Source organism: Giraffa tippelskirchi, chromosome 6, assembly GCF_054371585.1.
Source record: "Giraffa tippelskirchi isolate mGirTip1 chromosome 6, T2T-mGirTip1v1.2.pri, whole genome shotgun sequence".
Taxonomy (NCBI): domain Eukaryota; kingdom Metazoa; phylum Chordata; class Mammalia; order Artiodactyla; family Giraffidae; genus Giraffa; species Giraffa tippelskirchi.
Genome location: NC_137280.1, coordinates 101,822,015 through 101,844,365, shown reverse-complemented (window position 1 = coordinate 101,844,365; position 22,351 = coordinate 101,822,015). Strand labels below are relative to the sequence as shown.

General features: G+C 37.7%; 1 protein-coding gene across 2 annotated transcripts in view; it reads left to right on the top strand.

The window, feature by feature from the left end:
* SLC12A2 (solute carrier family 12 member 2) overlaps nucleotides 1–22,351 on the top strand; it is a 105,013-nt gene that overhangs the window by 19,460 nt on the left and 63,202 nt on the right. For both annotated transcript variants that reach the window (XM_081501849.1, XM_081501847.1), the window contains exons 2-4: nucleotides 13,503–13,622; nucleotides 14,890–14,965; nucleotides 15,265–15,360. In XM_081501849.1, coding sequence (XP_081357975.1) covers nucleotides 13,503–13,622; nucleotides 14,890–14,965; nucleotides 15,265–15,360 — 292 coding nt within the window. The remainder of the gene's footprint in view (nucleotides 1–13,502; nucleotides 13,623–14,889; nucleotides 14,966–15,264; nucleotides 15,361–22,351) is intronic.

Here is a 22,351-nt window from a genome sequence, read left to right as displayed (position 1 = left end):
CGGCTTCTGCAGTTGTGGAGAACAGGCTCTTGGGTGAGTGGGCTTCAGTAGTTGTGTCTCCTAAGCTCTAGAGCACAGGCTTAACAGTTGTGGTGCACAGGCTTAGCTGTTCCGAGGCAAGAAGGATCTTGCTGGATCAGGGATTGAACCCATGTCTCCTGCATTGGCGGGTAGATTCTATACCACGGAGCCCCCAGGGAAGCCCTGACCTAGAGCATTTGATCAAAAGAGGTTGCTAACTTGAGCAGCTAACATGGTTTGTAATTGGAAAAAGAATATCCTAGGTAACATAGAAACCGAATGATTGATTGGTCTGTCTTAACTGCCCTGTCTACCACCATAGCATCCAAAAAAGCTTCCAAAGTTAAGTAACTCATGTAACTATCTTGGACAATTTCATATTTAAACATTTTATATGCCTTCCAGGTGGGTTCTGTCTGTACATTAGCAATTCTTTCTCATAGGTGGTCTCATGCAGCTGTCTAGCAGTCTCGTATACACTGTAGACCCTGGGGGAATTTCTGCAAAGTGCAAAGATATTTTTTAAAAATTCCCTCCACTGTCATGCAGTGCAGAACTACTTCTGTCATTTTTTTACGAGGATTATGTCAGAAACCCTTAGCTTCCCTAGATTGGGAAGCAGAGGAAGGAAGGGAGGAAGGATGAAGCAAGGTAAGAGTGAAAATAGCTGAGGAATTGGGAAGTATAAGCAGGACAGCTTCTCAAGTTGGGCAATTTGTCTATTGTCCTCTTACCCAAAATAGACAGCTTAAAATAATTCACTTTGGCTCACTCACTGTAATATGTGGAATTCTCTCGTTTAGAAGATTCTCTGCATTGCTACATTAACAGCTGCATGGCTTGGGTAAGTTAACCTGTCAAAAGACTGTTTCCACCTTTGTTAGGTGGAGATTATATATCTATCTCTCAAAGATATGCCAGTTCAGGGAAAGAGGATGTGTAAACATTTAGGGAAGTGTCTGGCACAAAGTGGGCTTTCAGTAAATGCTGGCTGTTATGAAAGGAAGCCAGACAGATAATAGGAGTCCAAATATACAAAACCAAATTATTGCCTAACCTACAAATCAATTCATATCCAGAGTCAAACTCGTTAAAAGTCATGGGGGAAAAATCATCCTTTTCTCTGTGATATTTTCCATGTGTGTATGTAGTTATAGGAAATAATAAGAGAATTGCTCAGAAACAGATGAAAATAAAGTGTATTTAACAACTCAGGCAGATTGTTGCACTGTTAAATAGGCTTTTCCTACTTGTTTTTCATTTAGTACAAATGTTAATTTGGAAGAATTTGAAACTTCTGGAATGGATTAATGTTTCAGTTCTACTTATATGGGATCACCCTTCATGCTGGACTTTTGACCTTTTTGGTGGTTGTAGTTAACAGAAATGTTTAGCATTGTCTGCCACAACCACATCAATGAATAGATAACTTGATAACCTGAATAAGGATAAGCATTTTTGTATATTTAAAAATTTCTCTGTTCTCTGGTAGAGAGTAGCTACCACCCTACGCATAGCATCTTCTAAATAGTGTTAGTCGCTCAGCCGTGTCCGACTCTGCAACCCCATGGACTGTAGCCCACCCGGCTTCTCTGTCCACGGAATTCTCCAGATAAGAAGACTAGAGTGGGTTGCCATTTCCTTCTTCAATCTTCTAAATAAGTAGTTGTTAAATGCATTTGAACTTTTATAGCTTTATATCTGCCCCCGACATTGTTTTCCTGTTCATGTTTTTTTTTCCCTGTGGCTTAAGATTATTTGGTAAGGTTGATCTGCTGTCTAAAAAGTCACATCAGTTGTGTTTAGAATCCAAATATTACTTCATAGATCAAAATGCTGTAATGCAGTGTAGTTCCCTAGTCTTCATTTGGCAGGGTAAATGATTCATTAGACCATATTTTGTGGCAGCCAGAAAGTGATTAGCCAGTAATATAATTTTGTCATGCTGAAAAACTAAAACTATCTAATACTGTTTCCTGTTTTTCTTTTTTTTGCAATTTTCATCTTCAATAATTTTAACTTTGTGTTTCTATGTAAATGAATACCCTATCTTATACAACCCTCACATTAACTCTGTAAGTTGGTGTGTTAGTTTAATAACTACTTTCTAGTTGCTGAGGTAACACTAATAGAAAATTTTTTTCCTGTAAATAAGTGGACCTTTACACAGAAGCATTCATTCGTGAGACCATAAAACATGATCGAGGTTTAATGCAACATATGTATCAGAGATACAGTGTGGGGACAAAAGGAGAAGGATCCCTAGTTGTAAGAGGTGTTAAGGAATGCTCATTGGCATGGGCTTTGGTCCTCCATGTAGCATGGTGGGTTTGAGCTTCCCAGCAGGTGCCATGAGAGCAGCATTGTGTGGGTGCTGAGAGCATGTGCAGCCCCAGGGAAACTGCTGCCTTTGCTCTGATGGGGTCAACTGAGTGTATAGTCTTGTCCTTGTTGAGAAGTGGCCAGGCATTGAAAAGCCAGGCCATCTAGGAATAAGTTTTCTGCTAATCCTTTTGAAATGTATTAACTGTGAGTCACACTCTCACATTTTTCACATGGCACTCAAAGTTAAATTGCTGTACTACAATTAAGTCATATCAGCTGACTTGATAGTCAAGCTCTAGAAGCCTCAACTGCTATATGTGGCTGTAACACATTGATCTTTTATTTACAGTTTTGAGACTCCAAGGAGATGGTACACGTAAGCAGGGATTCTTATCCTATTTTACAGATTAGGAAACAAACTGTCATAAAGAGGCTGTGACTTGAAAAGAAGCACCCAACCGTTTTTTTGACTGGTTGAGACTTATTGGTGTAGTAGAAAATGCCCTGGATAAAAGATAGAAAACCTACCTTTCATTTTTAGTCTCTACTATTAAAATATCAATTCTGGGAGGGCTGAAAAGTCCCTAACATGGTTCTTAATAAAATCAATTAGTAAATATTTGTTTAATGAATGAATGGAAGAATATGGTTGTAGTTTACGCCCAGAAACTGCTTTTTGCAACTGTAGAATCTTCAAATAAGAGAAGAATATCAGGAGTTATTTTAAGGGATTGGAACATTTCCCTCTTCATAGGGTGTCCATATTTCAGCAGCCTTAAGTCTGTCTGGAAACAATATTTTAGTAGCCATAGACCTCAAGAGATAGTTTGGTACAGCTTTGCTCAGTTAGTTCTTTAAAACATCAGTAAAGCAATAAAAACCCAAACATTTTCCCCTCCTCTCAAATTAAAAAAAAAAAGTGTGTAGCTTACTGTCTTTTGCCTGCTATGATCTAAAATTGCTGAGCTGAGATACTTTTTACCAAGCCTTTACCAGTTTAATTGTAAAAACAGAATGAATTTGTATAAAAATAGATAGGCAATAGGCTTTTGCCCAAAATGTGTTTTATTCGTATTTTTTACCTGTATTTAGAAGTTGCACTGTTCAGACAGTCTTGATTTTCCTTTGCACAATAATAAGCCCCTTTATTCCACTTTGGAGAAAACGTGATCATAAATCATTCTGATCTTTCATGGGTATTCACATCCTTGTCTAGTGATGTCGCAAACACCATCTATACTACTTTGTACACTTGAGATGAAAATTTTGTGGACTTAGTAACTGGGATGTCCAAAGAAAGAGAACAACTGTGACATTTTAATGTAATATGTACTTAAAGCATTTGTCAGTGGAAAGTGTGTTGGCGTGCCCATGGTGAGCATGTACACAGAAGATAATACTGCACTCTAGGTTACAGAGCCAGTGAGACGTTTTTAATTGTAATTAAAAAATCCTTGGATAAGTATTTTTTTCTAAAGCTTTGTTTTTGTCCATTATTGTAAAAAGAAATCTGGCTTCATCCTAGGTTGTCTCTAAAATACTCAGGAAAATTCTTGTGTTAGGGAAGAAACAATAGGTACATTTGGCGAGAAATTTTTTTTTTTTTCCCCCACTGAGGAATCATCTTTAAACCAACCCCTTGTATTGAAGTAGTATTTTCTCTTGCTGCTGCTGCTGCTGCTGCTGCTAAGTCGTGTCAGTCATGTCCGACTCTGTGCAACCCCGCTTGGGTCATGCAGAATACGAACTATGACTTCTGATATGTAAAAGATAATTTAAACCAGTGAATTAAAAGACAAGTTAATTTTTGGATATTAGAAACTGAAAAACTGCAAATTCTTAAAGACATGCATTGCAGAATAAATCTAAATTAATTTATATTGTGAACAATTTTAATTATTAAGAACTTACTGTCTTTCTGAGCAAATACCTTTTTTGATGTTTAAGTGTTTGCTGAAACCTTTAAGAATTAAAAACTAATGCAAAACAGAGAAATTACTTCCCTCTCCTTTTCATTTAGGAAAAAGTTGTTGTTTGTGATACACTGACAATTTCTTTTTTTCTTATATGGTGAGGCTAGAGTAGTAAACATACTGAACTGTTCAAGTGACAACATCAGTATTTACATAGAGGGCTGAAATTCAGAGGGGAGATCTGATCTGGAAATGTATGGGAGCCATCACTTATTACTCATCACATATAGATGGTGGTTAAAGCTACAGGTCTGGTGAGATGACCATAGGGAAGAAATAGGGTGAAAAAAAGAGATGGGTCTAAGACCAAGTGTTGAAGTGACTTCTACCATTTAAATGCTGGGAGGAAGAGGCTGAGAGAGTATGGTATTTCAAAAAATGCTTGAAGGAAGAAGGGTTTGTCAACAGTATCTATATATAGAAAACTGTAAAACACTGGTGAAGGAAATCAAAGAGGACACAAATAGATGGAGAAATATACCGTGTTCCAGATGCATGAAACAATTTTATGGACTCTGAGGGAGAAGGTGAGGGTGGGACGTTCTGGGAGAATAGCATTGAAACATGTATATTATCGTATGTGAAACAGAACACCATTCCATGTTCGATGCATGAGACAAGGGCTCAGGGCCGGGGCAATGGGATGACCCAGAGGGATGGGATGGGGAGGGAGGTGGGTGGGGGGTCCAGGAAGGGGAACACATGTAAACCCATGGCTGATTCATGTCAATGTATGGCAAAAACTATTACAATATTGTAAAGTAATTAGCCCCCAACTAAAATAAATAAATTTCTAAAAAAAAAAAAAAGAAAAAAAAAAAAAAAGAAATATACCGTGTTCATGGATCGGAAGAATCAATATAGTGAAAATGAGTATACTACCCAAAGCAATCTATAGATTCAATGCAATCCCTATCAAGCTACCAATGGTATTTTTCAGAGAACTAGAACAAATAATTTCACAATTTGTATGGAAATACAAAAAACCTCGAATAGCCAAAGCAATCTTGAGAAAGAAGAATGGAACTGGAGGAATCAACCCGCCTGACTTCAGGCTCTACTACAAAGCCACAGTCATCAAGACAGTATGGTACTGGCACAAGGACAGAAATATAGATCAATGGAACAAAATAGAAAGCCCAGAGATAAATCCATGCACCTATGGACACCTTATCTTTGACAAAGGAGGCAAGAATATACAATGAAGAAAAGACTATCTCTTTAACAAGTGGTGCTGAGAAAACTGGTCAACCACTTGTAAAAGAATGAAACTAGAACACTTTCTAACACCATACACAAAAATAAACTCAAAATGGATTAACGATCTAAATGTAAGGCCAGAAACTATAAAACTCCTAGAGGAAAACAAAGACAAAACACTCTCCAACATAAACCACAGCAGGATCCTCTATGACCCACCTCCCAGAATATTGGAAATAAAAGCAAAAATAAACAAATGGGACCTAATTAAAATTAAAAGCTTTTGCATAACAAAGGAAACTATAAGCAAGGTGAAAAGACAGCCTTCAGAATGGGAGAAAATAATAGCAAACGAAGCAACGGACAAAGAATTAATCTCAAAAATACACAAGCAACTCCTGCAGCTGAATTCCAGAAAAATAAACGACCCAATCAAAAAGTGGGCCAAAGAACTAAACAGACATTTCTCCAAAGAAGACATACAGATGGCTAACAAACACATGAAAAGATGCTCAACATCACTCATTGTCAGAGAAATGCAAATCAAAACCACAATGAGGTACCATTTCACGCCTGTCAGAATGGCTGCTATCCAAAAGTCTACAAGCAATAAATGCTAAGGAGAGGGTGTGGAGAAAAAGGAACCCTCTCACACTGTTGGTGGGAATGCAAACTAGTACAGCTACTATGGAGAACAGTGTGGAGATTCCTCAAAAAACTGCAAATAGAACTGCCATATGACCCAGCAATCCCACTGCTGGGCATACACACTGAGGAAACCAGAATTGAAAGAGACACATGTACCCCAGTGTTCATCACAGCACTGTTTATAATAGCCAGGACATGGAAGCAGCCTAGATGCCCATCAGCAGACAAATGGATAAGGAAGCTGTGGTACATACACACAATGGAATATTACTCAGCCATTAAAAGGAATACATTCGAATCAGTTCTAATGAGGTGGATAACTGGAGCCTATTATACAGAGTGAAGTAAGCCAGAAAGAAAAACACCAATACAGTATACTAACACATATATATGGTATTTAGTTAATTGATAAAGATAACCCTGTATGCGAGACAGCAAAAGAGACAGATATATAGAACAGTATTATGGACTCTATGGGAGAGGGCAAGGGCAGGATGATATGGGAGAATGCCATTGAAGCATGTAAATTATCATATGTGAAACGAATCGCCAGTCCAGGTTCGATGCATGATACAGGGTGCTCGGGGCTGGTGCACCAGGATGACCCAGAGGGATGGGATGGGGAGGGAAGTGGGAGGAGGGTTCTGAAAGGGGAATACATGTACACCCATGGTGGATTCATGTCAATGTATGGCAAAACCAATACAATATTGTAAAGTTAAAAAACAGATAAACTAATATAATAAAATAAGAAAAATAAAACCTTAGAAAACAGTATCATGAGCTACTTCAAAAGACCTTTGAGAGAGAGACTAAAAAATTTACATTAGATTTATTATATTTGGCAGCAGAGAAGTCTTTGAATGTCTTGAAACTATTTCAGTGTTGTAGCATGGTGAAGCCAGATCAGTGTGCATGGGTAAATATACTGTATAGTATTTCAGCAAGTTTGCCTGGGCATTTGGAGGTGGGATGTGCAGTATATAAGCGAAAAGATAACCGTGATTAGAAGAGAAAGAATGATCAAGTTGAGGTAGAAATTTGAATATACAAGGGAGAGTATCCATAGTGTATCTCTATCTGTTTCATTGAGAAATCCCGCTGGTCACTGAGGGCCTACCTCTCTGGGTCTCCCATTGTTTCCCTTGCCTCTTCCTCTCTCCCCACCCTGTTCTTGCTCCCATTCTCAATCCCTGCTTTGTAGGTTCAGGTTCATGGTGCTACATTTTGAAACATTATTTCCCCAAATATATTTAAATTAATTTGGTCCATCTCATTCAATATGGTATTATCCAAAAAATCACTTACTTTTGACATTGTATTCATTATATGAAAAACAGTAAAAAAAAAAAAAAATCATTTCTCCAAAAATGGTAGATAGATAAAAGAGTTTATTTATGTACCTTCTGTCAGTGTAATATATTGTCCATAATTGTACATGTGAAATTCTTCTGGTAATAATATTTGTATATAATAGTGTGTGTGCGTGTGTAGATAAAATGCCGTACTCAACAGTTTCCATATTTCTCTGAAACTAATGTATTTATAGAAACAAAATGTATATTCTACGTTGGTTTCCTGTTATGTCGGAAATTAATATAATTATAAACCCAATTTCATTAACTTAAATTTATTGATTTAAATATAAATGACATAATTGATTTTAATTTTTGAGTTGTATTTTAAAGATTAATAACACTTTTTAAAGTAGAGCTATTGTAACATGATGAGGAAGTTAGAAGTGTATTTGGATTCATCTTTGTTTTAAAATACATTATTCATGCAGAAAAGCCTTATTTTGTGTTTTAAATATAGTTCACAGTATAGTGGAAAGTAGTATAATTATTGCTAGATCTTCAACTTTGAGGTGGAATTCTAATAAACACCCACAGCAAAAGTTTTGAGATGCCATCTTGCTTCTGAATTATTAAAGACACCCACATTAGTACTTAGCCTTGGAGAAAGTAGCCTGTTAGGTACACACATCTTTAGTTTTCTTTTAATAGAAATGGGAATAGAAAGTCTCTATTACTATAGGTATTGAATTTTCTTGTAATACTTGTAGGTTATAGAATAACTTAAAGTGTTATTTTATAACTGAAGAGCATTAACTATCCTAGAGTGAAATCTAAGGAACTTCTGGCTATTTTAAAGTTAATTGAGTTAAGAGGCAGACATTTTTGTTCTTGTTTTATTTGAATAATGGAACAGTTGAGTCATCAGTTCTCTTTTGGGGGCCAGGCTTGGGGAACTTACCAGTGATGTCCTGCTGTCTAGAACATAAACAACAGTGGAGGTAAAGCCAAAGTGGGGTGCTGAGCTACCAGGTCCCTGATTACATTTTCTCTGTACATGTTTCTAACATGTTTAGCTGTTACTGGTTTATGTCAAATTCTACACAAGAAAGAGGGCTAAAAATAGGCAGGTACAGTGACTGAAATCAGGAGTGACGTCTGCAGTCTGATAGGGAAGAGGTGAGAAAGATGACCAGATGTAGTCATTGCAACAAGTACTTCACGGCCTAGCAATTCTCCTATGTGTAATGAAAAACACATGTAGCTCAGTAGTGAAGAATCTGCCTGCCAGTGTAAGAGATGCAGGTTCAATCCCTGGGTTGGGACGATCTCCTGGAGAAGGAAATGGCAACCTACTCCAGTATCTCTGCCTGGGAAATCCCATGCACAGAGAAGCCTGGCAGGCTATAGTCCATGGGGTCACAAAAGAGTCGGACACAACTTAGCGACTAAACAACGGCAGGTCTTGGTTGACAGCACTTTGAAAAACCATCAGCAACAATGCATTTGAATCTACTTGGCTAACAGAAGTCAAAGAAAAAAAGGAAGTTTGTATTATTACATACATTTCACTCTGTTGTAACACAAAACTTGCTTCAGCTCATTTCTATGAGAAAAATTATATTCAGAATTCAGTAGAGGGTGTAAACACTGAAAATGATTTTTTAAAAGGAACTATGGGCAGGGAAAGAGAATGTAAAGAACAGAAACTAAGAATTATAGAATCAGATGTGAAACCTAAAAGCCTTAGAGGGAAGCACTTGTGAAAATGCACTGTGTCAACCAGTTCATGCCTGAATCTGAGCAAACTTAGAGAGGAAAGAGTGAAGAACACTGAATGAAGTACTGCGTAAAGACAGGAGTTAGGAGTGAACCTTGGGGTCAACAGAGTCCTACTATCAGCAACTGTACGGAGAAAACTGTTCATTGGTGACAAAGAGGAGTTTGACAGTGTTAACACTGAAATTTCAGATATGGGTTGGAGGCATCCAGGCAATATGAAGTTGTGACTAGAGAGAGGTCTGAATTGACCTACCTGGCTAGCCTATACTTAGCAAATAGTATTCTTTGTGTTCTCCAGATACGACCAAGATGTAATTAAAATTTGAAATTATTAAAATGGATTTGCTGTCACAATAAGATTTACAGATTTAAAACTCAATGATTAAGGCATAAAGATAGGACACTGACAGAGAAACTCCCCGGGTCGGTAGGTGCCCAATATGCTACTGGAGATCAGTGGAGAAATAACTCCAGAAAGAATGATGAGATGGAGCCAAAGCAAAAACAATACCCAGCTGTGGATGTGACTGGTGATAGAAGCAAGATTCGATGCTGTAAAGAGCAATATTGCACAGGAGCCTGGAATGTTAGGTCCATGAATCAAGGCAAATTGGAAGTGGTCAAACAGGAGATGACAAGAGTGAACACTGACATTCTAGGAATCAGCGAACTAAGATGGACTAGAATGGGTGAATTTAACTCAGATGACCATTATATCTACTACTGTGGGCAGGAATCCCTTCGAAGAAATGGAGTGTAGCCATCATGGTCAACAAAAGAGTCCGAACTGCAGTACTTGGATGCAATCTCAAAAAGACAGAATGATCTCTATTCGTTTCCAAGGCAAACCATTCAGTATCACGGTAATCTCAGTCTATGCCCCGACCAGTAACGCCGAAGAAGCTGAAGTTGAATGGTTCTGTGACAACCTACAAAACCTTTTAGAACTAACACCCAAAAAAGATGTCCTTTTCATTATAGGGGACTGGAATGCAAAAGTAGGAAGTCAGGAAACACCTGGCGTAACAGGCAAATTTGGCCTTGGAGTACAGAATGAAGCAGGCCAAAGGCTAATAGAGTTTTGCCAAGAGAAAGCACTGGTCATAGCAAACACCCTCTTCCAACAACACAAGAAAAGACTCTACACATGGTCATCACCAGATGGTCAACGCCAAAATCAGATTGATTATATTCTTTGCAGCCAAAGATGGAGAAGTTCTATATAGTCAGCAAAAACAAGACCGGGAGCCGACTGTGGCTCAGATCATGAAGTCCTTATTGCCAAATTCAGACTTAAATTGAAGAAAGTAGGGAAAACCACTAGACCATTCAGGTATGACCTAGATCAAATCCCTTATGATTATATAGTGGAAGTGACAAATAGATTTAAGGGACTAGATCTGATAGACAGAGTGCCTGATGAACTACGGACAGAGGTTCATGACATTGTACCGGAGACAGGGATAAAGACCATCCCCATGGAAAAGAAATGCAAAAAAGCAAAATGGCTGTCTGAGGAGGCCTTACAGATAGCTGTGAAAAGATGGGAAGCAAAAAGCAAAGGAGAAAAGGAAAGATATTTCCATCTGAATGCAGAGTTCCAAAGAATAGCAAGGAGAGATAAGAAAGCCTTCCTCAGTGATCAGTGCAAATAAATAGAGGAAAACAACAGAATGGGAAAGACTAGAGATTTCTTCAAGAAAATTGGAGATACTAAGGGAACATTTCATGCAAAGACGGGCTTGATAAAGGACAGAAATGGTATGGACCTAACAGAAGCAGAAGATATTAAGAAGAGGTGGCAAGAATACACAGAAGAATTGTACAAAAAAGATCTGCACGACCCAGACAATCACGATGGTGTGATCACTCACCTAGAACCAGACATCCTGGAATGTGAAGTCAAGTGGGCCTTAGAAAGCATCACTACGAACAAAGCTAGTGGAGGTGATGGAATTCCAGTTGAGCTATTTCAAATCCTGAAAGATGATGCTGTGAAAGTGCTGCACTCAATACGCCAACAATCTGGAAAACTCAGCAGTGGCCACAGGACTGGAAAAGGTCAGTTTTCGTTCCAATCCCAAAGAAAGGCAATGCCAAAGAATGCTCAAACTACTGCACAATTGCACTTATCTCACACACTGGTAAAGTAATGCTCAAAATTCTCCAAGCCAGGCTTCAGCAATACATGAACTGTGAACTTCCAGATGTTCAAGCTGGTTTTAGAAAAGGCAGAGGAACCAGAGATCAAATTGCCAAAGTCTGCTGGATCATCGAAAAAGCAAGAGAGTTCGAGAAAAACATCTATTTCTGCTTTATTGACTATGCCAAAGCCTTTGACTGTGTGGATCACAATAAACTGTGGAAAATTCTGAAAGAGATGGGAATACCAGATCATCTGACCTGTCTCTTGAGAAACCTGTATGCAGGTCAGGAAGCAACAGTTAGAACTGGACATGGAACAACAGACTGGTTCCAAATAGGAAAGGGAGTACGTCAAGGCTGTATATTGTCACCCTGCTTATTTAACTTATATGCAGAGTACATCATGAGAAACGCTGGGCTGGAAGAAACAGAAGCTGGAATCAAGATTGCCGGGAGAAATATCAATAACCTCAGATATGCGGATGACACCACCCTTATGGCAGAAAGTGAAGAAGAACTAAAGAGCCTCTTGATGAAGGTGAAGGAGGAGAGTGAAAAAGTTGGCTTAAAGCTCAACATTCAGAAAACTAAGATCATGGCATCTGGTCCCATCACTTCATGGGAAATAGATGGGGAAACAGTGGAGACAGTGTCAGACTTTACTTTTTTGGGTTCCAGAATCACTGCTGATGGTGACTGCAGCCATGAAATTAAAAGACGCTTACTCCTTGGCAGGAAGGTTATGGCCAACCTAGATAGCATGTTTAAAAGCAGAGACATTACTTTGCCAACAAAAGTCCGTCTAGTCAAGGCTATGGTTTTTCCAGTGGTCATGTATGGATGTGAGAGTTGGACGGTGAAGAAAGCTGAGCGCCGCAGAATTGATGCTTTTGAACTGTGGTGTTGGAGAAGACTCTTGAGAGTCCCTTGGACTGCAAGGAGATCCAATCAATCCATCCTAAAGGAGATCAATCCTGGGTGTTCATTGGAAGGTCTGATGTTGAAGCTGAAGCTCCAATACTTTGGGCACCTCATGCGAAGGGTTGACTCATTGGAAAAGACCCTAATGCTGGGTAGGATTGGGGGCTGGAGGAGAAGGGGACGACAGAGGATGAGATGGTTGGATGGCATCACCGACTCGATGAACATGGGTTTGGGTAGACTCCGGGAGTTGGTGATGGACAGAGAGGCCTGGCGTGCTGCAATTCATGGGGTTGCAGAGAGTCGGACACGACTGAGCGACTGAACTGAACTGACTCCTTGGAAGTAAGGTTATGACCAACCTAGATAGCATATTTAAAAACAGAGGCATTACTTTGCCGACAAAGATCCGTCTAGTTAAGGCTGTGGTTTTTCCAGTAGTCATGTATGGACGTGAGAGTTGGATGGTGAAGAAAGCTGAGCGCTGAAGAATTGATGCTTTTGAACTGTGGTGTTGGAGAAGACCCTTGACAGTCCCTTGGACTGCAAGAAGATCCAACCAGTCCATACTAAAGAAGATCAGTCCTGGGTGTTCATTGGAAGGACTGATGTTGAAACTGAAACTCCAATACTTTGGCCACTTCATGCGAAGAGCTGACTCATTGGAAAAGACCCTCATTCTGGGAGAGATTGAGGGCAGGAGAAGAAGGGGACGACAGAGGATGCAATGGCTGGATGGCATCACCGACTCGATGGACATGGGTTTGGGTAAACTCCGGGAGTTGGTGGTGGACAGGGAGGCCTGGCGTGCTGCGATTCATGGGGTCGCAAAGAGTTGGACACGACTGAGCAACTGAACTAACTGAACTGATTAAGGTTTTCTTCCACTTTATTGATTTACATTTTCGATTCCTGGGTTGGGAAGATCCCCTGGAGAAGGGAAATGCTACCCACTCCAGTATTCTGGCCTGGAGAATTCCATGGACTGTATAGTTCATGGGGTCGCAGAGAGTCGGACACAACTGAGTGACTTTCACTTTGAGGTAAAATATTTAGAAATTCTTGGTTGTTGGAATTCTGTACTGTGCCCTCATTAAACATGGTTAAGTGTGTTTAGTGATGTTTGTTTCATCAAGTGGTTTTAAATGTTAAATAATTCTTAAGCATAATTCACATTTCCTCTTATGACCAGGAACCTTTTGAGGATGGCTTTGCAAATGGAGAAGAAAGCACGCCAACCAGAGAGGCTGTGGTCACGTACACTGCAGAAAGTAAAGGAGTCGTGAAGTTTGGCTGGATTAAGGGTGTACTAGTATGTACCTATAGACTTAATTTTAGAGTTACATATTTCTGTTTATTAGAAAATCTTCCTAGTATTATCATCAGTTCTCAAATAATGCTTTCTCTTCCTAAAACTGTTTTATCTGGTTTTTAAGGAGGACCAAATTAATAACTTATACCTCCTTTTCTTGTGTGTATTAAATTGGGTAAAGGAAATATGCTTATTCATTTAATTGAATTATACTTGGTTACTTCTGATTTATATTTTATAAGCTCTTATGAATCTCACATATTGTCATTTCTCAGAAATTAAGTATGAAGCTATTTCATTGATGTGAGCAGCAGAATTAAGGAAGCTGGGCAGGCAGCATAGCTGAAATTTGCCTGCTTCCTTTCCTGCTACCAGATTGTCTTTTGAAGAGAAATGTGTAGAAGTTAAGCAGCAGAGTATACGAGAAATATTTATGTTGAGATCACTTCACTAGACAGGTTAGGTAATTAAGGTTCAGATTTACTTTTTTTTTCTCTCCTGTGTTTGAATAGGCTCTAAGGATCTAACTAGAGTAGACAGTCCGATTGAGACTTTGGAAGCACTAAATTAGAGTTGTATTGACATTTAAGGGAGTAGAAGGAAAATTCCAGTTCTAGTCATTGTTTTATTATCTAATTGATAGAGTGCATTTTATGCTCTGGGTTGTATTGTTTGCCTAGTCTTAAATTTGAGCATTTCAGAAGACTATATACTATGTATGAACATAATAAATAAAAGTAAAAATAAGTTGGGGATACTGTCTTACAAAGAGTTTTGGTTTCTGAAATGTGTGAATAGCTAGCATTTGAGTTGACAAATATTACAGAGTATTTAAGGCTACTTAGAAATTATGAAATGAGGATGTTATTAAAGAGTAAGTTAAAAATTAAACTTACTTGGATTGAAAAGGGGGGAACATACACTGCTCTTCTTTAGGGCTGAAGTCTTAAAATATTCCTTGTATCTTTCTTGTTCATTTGCTTCTGCTGCTTGAGATAATTTGTGTGTGTGTGTAAAATATATACACACACACTCATATATTACATCATGCTACTTTAATTAGCTCACATTGAAGCTCTCACTAAAGCTCTTTTTAAAAATATCTGTTAAAGAAAAGGTTCAGATAAGAGATTTGAAATGACTTTCTGTAGTTTTAAAAGTATCTAACTATTGGATAAGTAAGTTACCCAACTGTTGGCTAGTTGAGCATTTACTGTGTATTGTATTTCATTACTTTTCCTCTGTGACTTGGTTCTTTCTCTTCTAGGTACGTTGTATGTTAAACATTTGGGGAGTGATGCTCTTTATTAGATTGTCATGGATTGTGGGTCAAGCTGGAATAGGTGAGTGAAGTTACATACTGTTGATTCATTTGAGAATGAGTAGGCAAAGTAACTGAGTGCATGTGTAGGCTCTAAACTTCACAAAATTCAAGCAGTTGGAATCATTCTAAGCTACATTCTCCTTCGTGTCAGACAGTTGTCTTAATGTCCCTTTTTCTAATTCTAGATTTGATCTAAAATGGGTTAAAAATAAGATAAGTTATAATGTTAATTCAGTATACTTAGACTCATAATTTCTAGATGTGGCAGGTTTAAATGAGACAAAGTATTCTCAAGTTTTCTTTTCTTTTTCCCTAAAGGTCTGTCAGTCATTGTAATAGCAATGGCCACTGTTGTGACAACTATCACAGGATTGTCTACATCAGCAATAGCTACTAATGGGTTTGTACGAGGAGGTAAATTCAGTCTTTTCACATCATCATCATTGGATTACTGACACTAAGTAAACAGATTTTAAAATATTTTTATTTTTTACCTTAAAAACAACATTTTGGGTTCTATATAGGCAAGAAAGTTACTGTTGAGCACTTCTGAAGTAGATTTTGAATATAAAATTTTAGATTGATCCATATACAAACATGTATGCTTCAAATTGTTCAGGTGTCTGGTAGCAAGAATGGAGCTTCTAACTGGGTTTCTTCTCCGTCGAGGCACCCTATGTTACCTCCTCCCATAATTTCACCCTTGGATTAGTGTTGTGCAGCCTGCATTTCGTCAGTATTATACAGGTGTCACCTCGTTCCTCCCCCCTGAAGGAAACGTAGGCAGAGTTCTTTCCTCATGGTCTAACAGCTTGTCTGAGTTAACCCTGGGCCTCTGAATCCGTACCCTCAACTCCAGCTCTCTTCTGTGGGTACCCTGGGGCCTGTTGTATTGGAGCTCACAAGATCTGCCTTGTGAGGTTTTACTCTTCCCAGGAAGAATACCCAGGACAGCAGGAGAAGGGCTTTGGGACCCCTGAGAACAAGAAGAAAAGAAATCCATTTTCCAAAGCAAAACTCATCATTCAGCTGGAGGGGAAGATGCTGAGAGAAAGAAGAGAAGATATGTACCAGCTCCTATAAATTCATCATAGCAGATCAACTGAGAAAGGCATCTGCCTGTTTCGTCTGCCTCAACTATTTTGCAGATTTGTATTTAACATTACATACATACAATTTCTGCTCTATCTGTATTAGTACTTGGAGAAAGAACCAGATTGAGCTTTTCATTTTTCCCCAGTCGTCTTCATATATCTTATGTGCCAGAGGATTCAGATCACTGTAGCCCTAGGGGAAGCTGGTAGCTCATATCAGTACAGTTATGACTATGTGTTGGCTGTTTTATGTATACATGAAGTTGGGGTCTAAGATGTGAGTATGCCCAAGAGTTAATCAGGCAATGCTGAGAGATTCTTGGTTGCTTGTGTACTGGGTGCCCCATGCTTCATTTCATTCTGCTACTATTAGGGAATGGAAGTAGAAGGAGAAATTGATGCAGTATTAGTTATTTGAGAGGATCAGCAAATCATCATCGACTTTCTCCTTGTCTTCAGCCCTTCAAATCTAGGTTGTGAGCCTCAAGGGGAGTGGGGCATGGACCCACTGTCAGCACAAACCCCAGATTGTTCTCTGTGTAAGTTCAAACTTCTGGAAAGTATAGATTTTCCTGCATTGTGACTAAAAAGCCACTTCATGCAGTGCTACCAGTAGTTTTCATATATTTTTACAAATACTTCAGAGAATTGTTTCTAATCTTCTGTCCTGGGACACAAACAAAGTATGAAAATGTAGAGTGCATGAAGCTGTGTCCCAACAAAGTACCATGTTGCAGTTTTGTCTGAGTTCCCTCAAAATGTTAAGTTAGTTTACAGAGTAAACTAACTATAGGGAAAACAAACAAACAAACATGGAATTATATAATTTGAAATTTTTCTGTTACCACTTATTCTTAAATGACAAAGTAAATATGTTTGCTGAAATAATGAAACCTATAGGAAAAGAGAAGCCATTAATTTAAAAAATGACCAAATACTTTGAAGCTTTGCTAGAAGGCATTCATTTTTCATTTAGATCTGTCAGTGATGTTAGAAACCTAGCTGATCTTTTATAGAATATAAGTGAGCTGCATTATCTGAAGTGAAAGTTCCTGGAGATTCTTGCAATGAATGTAAAGTCCTTCCGTCTCCTCTATATATGCTTCATAAACTTTGAGATCCCTAACAGAATTTATTTTGGTTTCTTGGTAAAACAGTATTTCCACATGGGAAAAAGTAGATATAGGTATAAAACTGGTGAGATTACATTTTATTCTGTGTTCATGATTCTAAATTAAAAATACCAGTATGAGTCATACAGTTTATCCCAAAAGAATGTATTTCTTAGCTCTCTCCACAAAAATCACCTGTCACAGATGGTCAGCCCAGTACCAATGAGCACCCCTAGTGCCCACATTGTGTATTTTCATTCAAAGGAACCAGGAAACCTTGGAGAAATTATTGATTCCATATCTGGGTAGGAAATGTACTAGACAAGTCTAGACATCTTTTCTCATCAGTAAGTAAAGAAGATAACAAAGGCTATTGTTTCATGTCAAAAGGACTGAGGAGCCAACTTGAAAAAGCTAACACTTCACTTTGGATAGTTTGAACAGGAGTAATACTACTAATTATAACTGATTTAAATGATATATAATACACGATAATATACGATAAAATCCGTATGTTCACAGACATCACACAAACTCACAAAATCTCATTTTTACCTCTGAAGAATGCTAGAGAACTAACTTATTTTGAAAACTGATAAAGAATCTAGTGTAAATCAAGTTTTTTGAATGAAAATTTCCTTACCTCAGTGTAAGCAAGAAATTAATAAAATATTTATCCTTTAGGTAATTATTCTACAAAATAAGTGAAGAAGAAAAAGAAATTGGACTATCCTAACTCTGTAAACACTTTACTTAATAAGAGCACCTGTGAAGTACTGAATGTGAATTATCTTGTGCCTATAGCTCCAGGAAGCATAGAATAGGCAGGGAAGAGAGGAACTTACAAATGAGACTAAGGATGACAGCAGCAAATGCCAGACTGGGAATCTCTGGAACAAGGAATCCTCATTCAACAAAATTTTGCAGGGAGCAAAAAGATAGAGAGGGGGGTTATGGTTTAAAACTAACTTTCAGACTTGGTTCATGTATAGATGGAGTTATCTTTCAGTTTTGTGGGACCAGGGTGGCCTACATTGAATGCCTTCTATCCCAATCATTGAGGACTTAATTTTGACTTCTTCTTTGAAAGGGCTGCATAAGAGGAGAGATCACGAGAACTGGAACTATCTAGAAGGTCAGGGTACAAAGACTAAGGTAGAGATACAATGGGAATAGCAATATCTGCGTTGGATGCCCTCTAGCCCAATCACTGAGGATTGAAAGTTGACTATTAAGGGAATTAACAAGAAAATATTTGACTCAAAATATTGCTGATTGTGGTTGCTCTGTTTAATAATTTCGTTTTCAAGAGCCCTCTTTTAAACTTGAGCATGTAGTAATTAAACTGTTTTGAGGTAATCTTTGACAGTTTGTTTTATCTTGATTCTTAACTGAATTATAATATGTATTTTTCTATATTAATACTGAATAATATTTTATTCTCATTTTATAAGGTGTGTGCTTCCAACTCCATGGAAGTGTGTGAAATGTGTTTTGTTCTTTATGCCATAGGAGAGATTTAATGTTACTAAGTAGCCTTTGCATTGACTTTAACAGTACCTTTTAGAGATTTAAACAGGTAGAATCTGGAGAAGTATAGTTTTTTTAAAAATAGAAATTAACTGTCAGCTTGTAAAGAAGTGTGCTGTTCTGTGCTTAGTCGCTCAGTCATGTTCAACTCTTTGTGATCCCGTGGCCTGCAGACAGCCAGGCTCCTCTTGTCCATGGGAATTCTCCAGGCAAGAATAACTGGAGTGGGTTGCCATGCCCTCCTCCAGGGGATCTTCTCAACCCAGGGATCGAACCCAGGTCTCCCGCATTGCAGGCAGATTCTTTACCGAGTGAGCCACCAAGGAAGCCCAAGAATACTGGAGTGGGTAGCCCATCCCTTCTCCAGGGGATCTTCTCGACCCAGGAATTGAACTGGGGTCTCCTGCATTGCAGGCGGATTCTTTACCAGCTGAGCTACCAGGGAAGCCCTGTAAAGAAGTATAACGGTGTCTGATTATGAAGTCTAGGATAAAAATAATATGGAAACATTCAGGGGGGAAAAAAAAGAGTTAAAACTTAGAAAATGCAAGGTTTTTAGTTTCAGTCTTGATTGGATTATATAATAATGGGAGGCGGGTACTATTTGAAGCTGTTAGCAGCAAGTTAGAGAACCATCTCCTCGGTCCTCTATTTCCACGGAGTGGAACTAGCACCACCAACTAGCTGATGGAGTCCCCTCTTCGCTTCTCCTCTGGCATACTCCCTGCCCTATAGCCATATACACATGCAGCCCAGAACTCTTTCCCATCCTGCAAATCCTGCCAGTGTTCTTGAAAGCTCCTATTTTACAGAATTTACCTGGACCATGTGCAACAGATTCTGCAACTCAGATGGTGCTGGCCAGCTTCCACTGTCACTCAGATCTGTGTTTCCTAGATTTCACAGGCCAGAGTTTTCTTCTGTCCACAGACAATTAATCCCTGAATATCAACTCATTTATGAAATAGAGGACAACCACAGGCAGCCTTTTATAATACAGAGATGTAAATTCTGGTTTTTGATTTATAGTGTATTATATGAACTGAGTAATAGAAGGGGACAGTTCTTCAACCACTTTATGATTTGGAGCATTAAAAACAGAGGTCAGTACACTTTCAAATAAAAGCCCAGACTACATCAAATTTCTGATAGGTAGTTCTGAGAATCTAAAATCAGTAGAAACCTACCTATGTGACTAAGGTCAAATTTTTGTATTCCTTGTATTTTAGTTCATCAACAGATAATTGTTGAGTATGGGTTTTAGATTTTTAACTATGAACAGGTTCACATTATGTGAGACAGAGATTGTGTTTCTCCCTATTACTGTCACCCCCCCCGCCCAATAGATAGCCACTTGTCTAGCACCATTTGTCAACAAACTATCTACTCCATACTGGATTAGTTTTGGTGCTGTTGTTGAAAACCAAATTTCCTGTGTATTGTCTTTATTGTATCCTGTTCCATTGATTCATTTATTCTTATAACAGTTATTCCAAGACTACCCTGTTTTGATTGCTTAGTTTTATAAGTTCTAAGTCTTTAAACTTTGTTCTTTTTCAAAATTGTTTTGACTCTTCTAGGTTCTTTGTATTGCCGTATAAAATTTTTGAATTGGCAGCATCAATTTCTCTAAACACAGAAAACCTCGCTGGGACTTTGGGATTTCACTCTTACAATTTTTTGGGGGGAAGAATGGTCATGTTAACAATATTGAATCTTCCAGTCTCTAAACATGGTGTATCTTTCTATTTATTTAGATCTTTGTTTCTGTCAGCAGTGTTGTATATTTTTCAGTATAGAGATCTTGCATGTTTTGTTCAATTTATCCCTCAGTCATATTTTTCATCTGGTAAATGGTAATTGTAAATTTCATTTTCCAAATTTTTTAATGACTGTAGAAATGCAGTGGACTTATGTGTCTTGGTTCTGTGATTTTACTAAACATAAAGTCATGTCATCTGTGAACAGACATGGTTTATACTCTTTCTTTTCAATCTTTAGTGTTTTCTTCTCTCCCTCTCTTTTTCCCTCTCCTTCTATTTTGTCAATCTGTTGAAATAGATAGGACTCTCAGTACCATGGTGAAGAAGTGGTGAGAATATACATCCTTGTAGTGTTGCCAGTTTTAGGGGGACTGAGTTGAATATATCACTATTAAGATGTTAACTGTGGAGTTCTGGAAGATGTAATCTGTCAGATTGAGACAGTTCTATTTCTAGATTGGTGGTAGTATTTATCATGAATGAATGTTGGATTTTGTTACACTTTTTCTACATCTGTTGAAATGGTTATGTGGGGTTTTTTTCTTTTATTCTGTTATTATCATATAACAGAATATTATATTATATATAATATTATATTATATGGTATTTTGAATCTCAGTAACCTAGCATTCGTGGCATAAACCCCACAAAGATCAAAGATATATCTGGTCAAAAAATATTATGGTTTCTGCTGCTTTTTACTTGCTAACATTTTGTTAATGACTTTTGAATCTATGATCATGAAAAATATTTGTCTAAAATTTTCTTTTTTTGTGATAATCTGTGTCAGGTTTTGGTATTAGGATTAAGCTCAACTCATAAGGGGTGTTGGCTAGTATTGGTTCTTCCTCAATTTTCTGAAAGAGTTTTTGTAAAATTGATCTTATTTCTTCCTCATTGGTGAAGCTACCTGGGCCTGTGATTGTGTGTGTGTGTGTGTGTGTGTGTGTGTGTGTGTGTATTACAAATTTAATTTCTTAGGAGTATTTCAATTTACTGTTCTTGTCATAGTTCTGGCAACTTTTTCAAAGAGTTTGTCCATTTTCACCTTAATTGATTTTTCTTTATTGTTTTCTGCACCTGTGGTTTTAACTCTTTTTTTTTTTTTCTACATTAGGCTTTCCTTTTTTTCTGTTTTCTTAAGGTAGAAGCTTAGATCATTGATTTCATATTATTTATTTACTTTTAATAGAAGTGTCATTTTTTTTTTTTAATATTAGCACTTAAAGCTGTAATTCCTGCTTTAGGTTTATCCCACTAATTGTGATAGGTTCTCTTTTCATTATTATTCAGTTCAAAATACTTTTTAATTTCCTTTGTGATTTGTTCTTTTACCTAGTGGGTTACTTAAAAATATGTTGCATAATTTAAAACATATTTAGGGGAAGTCCATACATTTAATTCAGCACTATTGTCAGTAATGCTATCTCATTTCAGTTCTTTGAAATATATAGTGACTTGTTTTATGGCCAGTAATCATATAGCTGTTGATTAACCTAGTCAGAGTTTTGGTTATTGATTTGAAATCTACTGAGAGCTGCAGGGACATGTATCCCCAAATCAATATGTAGTAATACTGGAACCCAGTGTATAGTATTGTCATTACTTAGCATCTCTGGTGTCTGATTCATTGGTGTCTTCTTCACTCAGACGACAGGGCATTTTAAGGCCAAATTTTGAGAGTTCATGAGGATATCTTTTCCATATCAACTTTCTGTGTTTGCGTGAACAACAAATTTTTTGTAAATAAAACAGTTATTTTTTCTGTTGTTGCCTTTTAATTCATGATAATTTTTTTATATTCTTCAGCTTATTCAATGATAATAAAAAGGCTTATTTAATTTCACATACTGTATTGAATAAGCACTCAGAGAGACTTGAGTTTAAGCCCATTTCTTCCCTTCCT